The sequence below is a fragment of the Macrotis lagotis genome, chromosome 1 (assembly GCF_037893015.1).
Source record: "Macrotis lagotis isolate mMagLag1 chromosome 1, bilby.v1.9.chrom.fasta, whole genome shotgun sequence".
Classification (NCBI taxonomy): domain Eukaryota; kingdom Metazoa; phylum Chordata; class Mammalia; order Peramelemorphia; family Peramelidae; genus Macrotis; species Macrotis lagotis.
The window spans coordinates 930,735,307-930,742,824 of record NC_133658.1 but is presented as its reverse complement, the minus strand read 5'-3'; the positions used below and the strand labels follow the sequence as shown (position 1 = coordinate 930,742,824).

At 39.1% G+C, this 7,518-nt stretch overlaps 1 protein-coding gene across 2 annotated transcripts in view; it reads right to left on the bottom strand.

Annotated features, from left to right (window-relative positions):
- Positions 1 to 249: 249 nt before the first annotated feature.
- Positions 250 to 7,518, bottom strand: part of LOC141512065 (uncharacterized) — a 45,328-nt gene continuing 38,059 nt past the window's right edge. Inside the window, exons 2-4 of one of the 2 annotated variants that reach the window (XM_074220964.1) lie at positions 7,315 to 7,441; positions 6,816 to 6,911; positions 250 to 2,187 (exon numbers count right to left, since the gene is read on the bottom strand). In XM_074220964.1, the coding sequence (XP_074077065.1) occupies positions 335 to 2,187; positions 6,816 to 6,911; positions 7,315 to 7,441 (2,076 nt within the window). In that variant the 3' untranslated portion in view covers positions 250 to 334. The remainder of the gene's footprint in view (positions 2,188 to 6,815; positions 6,912 to 7,314; positions 7,442 to 7,518) is intronic. The other variant, XM_074220967.1, reaches the window with a different exon arrangement.

Here is a 7,518-nt window from a genome sequence, read left to right as displayed (position 1 = left end):
GTAAGAATCTCTGGCCCATGCCCAGAGAGAATTTTCTGCTAAGAAGTTTTGTATTCCATTTGAATGACTTTCCTCATTCACACAGTGATGAGATTTCCATCTATCTAGCATGAATTCTCTGAGGTGGAACAAGAGTTGACTGGTATGATGGATACATCACATGGATCATTAGTTTCCATACTGATTATTTCCACAAGGACTCTCACTATTGTCAGTTCTCTTATATAAAGATTGACCCTCTGAGTGAAAGCCCTTCCAACTGTTTATATTCATAAGGATGTTTCTCAGAAGTATAGCAAGATGGGACTGCTTTCTGAAAATCTTTCCACACTGATTAGATATATTCATAAGGTTTCTCTCCAGTGTGGATTTTTTGATGTACAGAAAGTTTGGACCTTGTTGTGAAAGTCTTTCCACACTGATTACATTCATGAGGTTTCTCTGTAAAGTGGATTCTCTGATGTACAGCAAGACTGGAGCTCTGTGTGAAAATCTTTCCACACTGATCACATGCATAAGGTTTCTCTCCAGTGTGTATTCTACGATGTACACAAAGACAGGAGCTTGTTCGGAAAGTCTTTCCGCACTGATTACATTCATAAGGTTTCTCCCCAGTGTGGATTCTCTGATGTATAGCAAGTTTGGAATTTGTTCTGAAAGTCTTTCCACATTGATTACATTCATAAGGTTTCTCCCCAGTGTGGATTCTCTGATGTATAGCAAGTTTGGAGCCACGAATGAAAGTCTTTCCACATTGATTACATTTGTAAGGTTTCTCCCCAGTGTGAATCCTCTGATGTTCAGCAAGACTGGAGCTCTGTGTAAAAATTTTTCCACACTGATTACATTCATAAGATTTCTCCCCAGTATGGATTCTACGATGTACGGCAAGACTGGAACTTGTTCTGAAAGTCTTTCCACATTGGCTACATTCATAAGGTTTCTCACCAGAGTGGATTCTCTGATGTACAGTAAGATAGGAGCTCATTATGAAACTCTTTCCACATTGATTACATACATAAGGTTTCTCTCCAGTGTGGATTCTCTGATGCATAGCAAGCTTGGAGTTCTGTGTGAAAATCTTTCCACACTGATTACATTCATAAGATTTCTCTCCAGTGTGAATTCTCTGATGTACAGCAAGACTGGAGTTTGTTGTGAAAGTCTTTCCACATTGATTACATTCATATAGTTTCTCCCCAGTGTGGATTCTCTGATGTACAGCAAGACTGGAACTCTGTGTGAAAATCTTTCCACACTGATTACATGCATAAGGTTTTGCTCCTGTATGGATTCTTCGATGTACACAAAGACAGGAGCTTGTTCGGAAAGTCTTTCCACATTGATTACACTCATATGGTTTCTCCCCAGTGTGGATTCTCTGATGTATAGTAAGTTTGGAGCTTGTTCTAAAGGTCTTTCCACACTGATTACAATTATAAGGTTTCTCCCCAGTGTGAATTCTCTGATGGATAGCAAGTTTGGAGCTACGAATGAAAGTCTTTCCACACTGATTACATTCATGAGGTTTCTCCCCAGTGTGGATTCTCTGATGATCAGTGAGACTGGAGTTCTGTGTAAAAATTTTTCCACACTGATTACATTCATAAGATTTCTCTCCAGTGTGGATTCTCTGATGTACAGCAAGATGGGAGCTTGTTCTGAAAGTCTTTCCGCATTGATTACATTCATAAGGTTTCTCCCCAGTGTGGATTCTTTGATGCACAGTTAGGTAGGAGTTCATTGTGAAAGTCTTTCCACACTGATTACATTCATAAGGTTTCGCTCCAGTATGGTTTCTCTGATGTACAGAAAGACTGGAGTTATTTTTAAAAGTTTTCACACATGGATTATATTTATAAGGTTTCTCTTCAGGGTAGGTTTTCTGATGTACAATAAGACTGACATTTCTTGTTAAAGTCTTTCCACATGGATTACATTCATAAGGTTTGCCCCTATTGTGAATTCTTTGATGTTTATGAAGTTCATCTTTTTTTTGGAAAGTTTTTCCACACTGATTACATTCATATGGTTTCTCTCCAGTGGGAATTCTCTGATATATAGCACAGATTTCTCTCCAAGTGTAATCATACAGACCATCATTCATGAATCTTTGCTTTTCAGTTTTTTCCTCTGAAAGCCTTATCTCTGAAGTAGTCTCTTTGATTTCAAGTCTAATCTTTCCTTCTAAAAGAAACAAATATTAAACATACATGCACAGTCATAAATACACACATGCATAATTATATTCCCTTCTCTACAGTGGCAGAATCCAAAGCGATCTATATTGTTTCACCAGTTGATGAGAAAATTCTTCAAACTTAAATGGTCAGAATCAATCATTTAAAAGTAACATTAGTTCATATTAGGTCATCTGTTCAATGATTTTATTTACAGAGAGCTTCATTCACATTCACATTGGATCCTTACCACAAACCTGTTGTGACACAGGCAGGGCTGACATTCTCATTACATTCACAACTCAGACCATGAGTTCAGATTGGTTGAGTGACTTTTTTTTTGGCAAGACAATGGGGTTAAGTGGCTTGCCCAAGGTCATACAGCTAGGTAATTATTAAGTGACTGAGGTCACATTTGAACTCAGGTCCTCCTGACTCCAAGGCTGGTGCTCTATCCACCACACCATATATCAGCAGTTGAGACTGGAACTCAAACCTTGTGACTGGGCATGCTCTATCTATAGACAAATTGTCTCTACTATGAATCTTGCTGCTTCAATTTCACAATCACCGTCTCATTTTTAATCTTTTCTTTTTAAACATTATACTGTTTTGTAAACAAATACTTAACATACCTATTATTACATAATCTAGCTTCTCTGTAAAAATAATGAAACTTCTTTAGTTAGCAATTTTTTTTTCCAAGGCAATGGGGTTAAGTGACTTGCCCAAAGTCACACAGTTGGGTGATTTTTTTTTTTTAGGTTTTTGCAAAGCAAATGGGGTTAAGTGGCTTGCCCGAGGCCACACAGCTAGGTGTCTGAGACCAGATTTGAACCCAAGTACTCCTGACTCCAGGGCCGGTGCTTTATCCACTGCGCCACCTAGCCACCCCATACAGTTAGGTAATTAAGTGCATGAGGCTGGATTTGAACTCAGGTCTTCCTGACTCCAGGGCCAGTGCTGTATCCACTGTGCCACCTAGCTACCCCTAGCAATTTCAATCTTATTTATTCTGCTTCAGTATCTGAAAGCCTGATAACACTAGTGTTATATATACCTTGGAAAAAAGAAATTTTGTTTGGGTCGTTACTGTGTTTGGGCTAGAAAATTATTATTATTTTATAAAAAATTATCTTTAAATGACTCTGCTCAATAAAAAAAATTCCTTACAAGAAACACAAATTTAAAAAATGCATGCCACTTGCCATGTCTGAAAATATAGGTCTAATAAAGGAACTTGTGTCCATCTTCCTTTTACAAGAAAGTGGACAGCATGACTCCCTATGAGTCCTCTTGCAACCCTTCCAAGTTAATGGTTCACAAAGTCATTGGAAGTTCTAGACAGTGATCCAAGGGGTTTATGCTAAAAATTTGTTACTGGCACCTTAAGCAGGAAATAAAGGTCCAATTTTCTTACGAAGGCCAAATTGTTCCTTTCTGAAAACAAGCCTGGTTTCCACCTTACTATGATTCTGTCTGTAGTGATTTCAGACCATCACAATTAGGTCTACAATTCTTCTGAGGATCATGCAGTAATGACATCACACTCTACTTCAGACTAAGTATGACATATTCTTTCAACTTGACATCAAATTGTTTCCAAACTTTTCAAACTTCCATGTTATATTGTCACTGACATGCACAAACCCTCCTTACTAGAAGCTGCCATTCCTGTGACTATTTGCCTCCCAGCAGTCTTTCCAAGGAATTGTTTGGTAATATAGATTAACCATTCAGTATGATTTCAGTAAGAGTGTAGATGGATTGCCAGCAGGAGAAAAGAAAAACTGAAATCTGAAGGTGGTTTTAATAAAAAACCATGAAAAAAGCAACAACAGAGTAATACATGCACTTGGCCTTCCAGTCCCTTTATCATCATCAATAGTCTACTTTGTCATGAGCCAGGACAGAAACAATCTGCTATATAGTAAAAATTATCTTTCACTTTTCTATAGCAAACAAAATTTTTTACATAGTAAACAGTCATTATATTGACTGGTTAAGGAGTTAAAAACAAAAAGAAAAAGAAAACATGCATTTCCAACCCTCAACAAGAGATTGCCCAATTCTTCTTTCATTTGCCACTCCATGCATGTGATTTTTTCCTAGTGTTCTGTTTAAAAATCAGAATAGCACTGGTAGTACACAATAAATAACATACTTGACCTCACAAACAACTCAACTATCTTGCCAAGAAAACTCTAAATAGGGTCACAAAGAGTGAGAAAATGACTGGAAAAATGACTGAACCACAAAATGTGTGTACTGTTAGTATTATCGTTATTTTGATTTCTGCTCTTACCACCCCAATTATGCTTATCTTCTTAAACTATCATTATACTTACTAATCTTTCCTTATGTCCCTGTTGAACTAAATATATTTCCATCTGGATCAACTGAATGAGGTTCATGATATGTTGCTTCTTCTCCTCCTATCTCTTTGTACAGCAGATTGTGAGTTTAATGACAGGAGGAACTGACTTTTGTCTTTCTTTATATGCTCAGGGCCAGCACAGTGACTAGAAGATAGAAGGTGCTGGAATAATGTTTACTGACTGGATCCAGGGCTGACACCAAGCCTCAGGCTCTGGATCAATCTCTGCCTTCTATTCTCTCCCTTAGTTGTCAAATGCATCATCTGGCCTCAGTTATCTATCTTATTTTTTTTTTAGGTTTTTGTAAGGCAAATGGGGTTAAGTGGCTTGCCCAAGGTCACACAGCTAGGTAGTTATTAAGTGTCTGAGGCTGGATTTGAAATCAGGTACTCCTGACTGCAGGACTGGTGCTCTATCCACTGCACCACCTAGGCACCCCCTATCTATCTTATTCTTACACCTAATCACCTTTAAGTAATCACTTAAGGAATTTAAGTAATCTAACTCAGATGGAACATGACAAGACCCAGTATTGAAGATCACAGAGGCTTCTATCTGGGCTCCTGAAGAGGTTCTGATTATGGAAAATCTGGGAATCTCTACCACCCAATTCCCTAAAGAAACATATGGAACACCTGGCCAATCATTCTCCAAGCATGGGGAAAAGATGGAACCAAAGAGATAAGAAAGGTCTTTTCATTCAACTCCCCACTTCTGGCTAACTTGTACCCCTATTCCTCTATCCACACATTATCACCTGAGAACAGTGTCATAATCCACTGAAAACTGAATGTTTATTGAGTACTGTCTTCTCCTCATCATCGCATATCAAATCAGATGCCTTATTTTCCTTTTTGACCTCAGGATCAGACAAAAAGATAATCCTGCTTGCTAAATAAAATTCTTTGCGAATAATTCAATCCCATCCCATCCCATCATGTACCTCCTGGTTCTCCTTTCATGCTATCCAAAAGAAAATTCATTTTCTTTTCCCCAACCATTCTTTCTTCTTATATTTTTTTAATGCTATCTGAGGCATCTGCCAAATAGTCCATGCTCTGAAATGATGTGTCATACATTCCTTGACTCCCAAATTCACACTCCTTACACTGATGGTCAATCTGTTTCAAAGTCCTGTGGTCCCACCTATGTCACAACTCCCACTACACATGCTTGTCCTGCAATATTGTCACTTTCAAAGTTCTGTCCCCCATCACTTCACAGCTAGACTAAGTAAGAGTTTGTTGGCAAGTCTGGCTGCCTCAAGTCTCCCCCAAGTCCAGTCAATTCTGCACCCACTTGTCAAGTTCATCTTCTGAAAGCTCTCCTGACTATGTCACTCAACAACCTCCAATGGCTATCCAAATGATCAAATATACTATTCTCTTTAGAATTGTTACAGCACATTATCACCAACTTCTGCTACTCTTCCAGTCTTCCTTCCCCCTACAAATTTACTATAATTTGGTGGTCAAGGCCTCCTTTCTGTTGCATGGACAGGAGACTTCACTCCCTTACTCTGAGGCTTTTCCTCCCTATCACTATTGCCCAGAACGTTTGCCAGGGCTTTCCTGAAACCCCCAGCAAGATCTCACTTTCTACAATCGGCTTTTCCAGTCTTCTTTAACTTTATGGCCTTCCCCTTCTTGACCACTTCCAATTTTTATCCTGTCCATAACAGGTTTTCACATAGATATTTATGTGTTGTCTACCACTCCAGTCTGTGAACTCCCTGAGTTTGTTGTGTCCTCAGTACTTAGGGCCTGGCAAGTAGCAGGCACTTAAAAGTTTGTTCACTTGAAGAAGACCTAAAAGAGGTCATATTGCATAATCTAACACTTAGTTTCATGTCCCTAAATCCAATGACTTTTAATAGGATCATAGATTAATCACTGGAAAGGCATTGAAAGGCTAGGGAGTCCAACCCCTTCATTTTACCAATGGGAAAAGTGAGGCTATTCACTGGTTCAGGGACTTATCCAGGAAGCTGCTACTAAAGAAAATCTGAAGAAGAATTCCTAGGCTGGTGTCTTGCCCCCCAAAAGTAACACTTACTTCACCACAACACAAACGGCTTTCTTTTTTTTTTTAAATTTTATTTATGGCAATGGGGTTAAGTGACTTGCCCAAGGTCACAGTTAGGCAATTATTAAGTGTCTGAGGCTGGATTTTAACTCAGGTACTCCTGACTTCAAAGCCAGTGCTCTATCCACTGTGCCACCTAGCTGCCCCATAGATCAGCTTTCACCACACTCACCTAGACAGCGACTCCTCAGGCCTTCCTGCTGCAGCATCCATGGTGCTCCCTTTTGCTCAAAATAAGAAATCATATCTTCCCTGGGAACTGGGAGCCCTGGACAGGAGGAATCAGTTAGGGATGAGCTTGGAGAGAAACTTGCAATTTAGTTCTCTTTAGGGAAAGGACTGTGAATATGCTCAAAGTTATATAGCTGTTCTCCCTATCAATTCTGATAAATAAAGTAGAGGTTAGATTAAATAACCTCTGAGATTAGTTCCACACCTGAAATGCCTCCATAGAGATGGAATCTTTGACCTGAAGGTACCTAGAGCTTCAGAAACAATACCTTCAGGATCCTATCACACAATACAAAGATCTTTTACAGGACCATGGACAGCAAGAGGATCCTATCAATGAAACACAGGAGAGACCCACATCTTTCTCTAATAACTGATAAATGTTCCAAACTGTACTCATCGGGGAATGAAGACTCAGTTACCAGGGAAAATGTCCTTACCCACAGAGAGCAAATTCTGGGCATTCTCCCACATGACCTCTTTGTACAACTCCTTCTGAAGATGGTCCAAGAGGTCCCATTGATCCCGAGTGAAATCCACAGCCACATCCTTGAATGTCACCAATTCCTAAATTATGAAAATAGGACATAGAGCTGAAAGATACTTCAGAACTCCCCTAATCTAATCATCTTCAATTTAGGAGA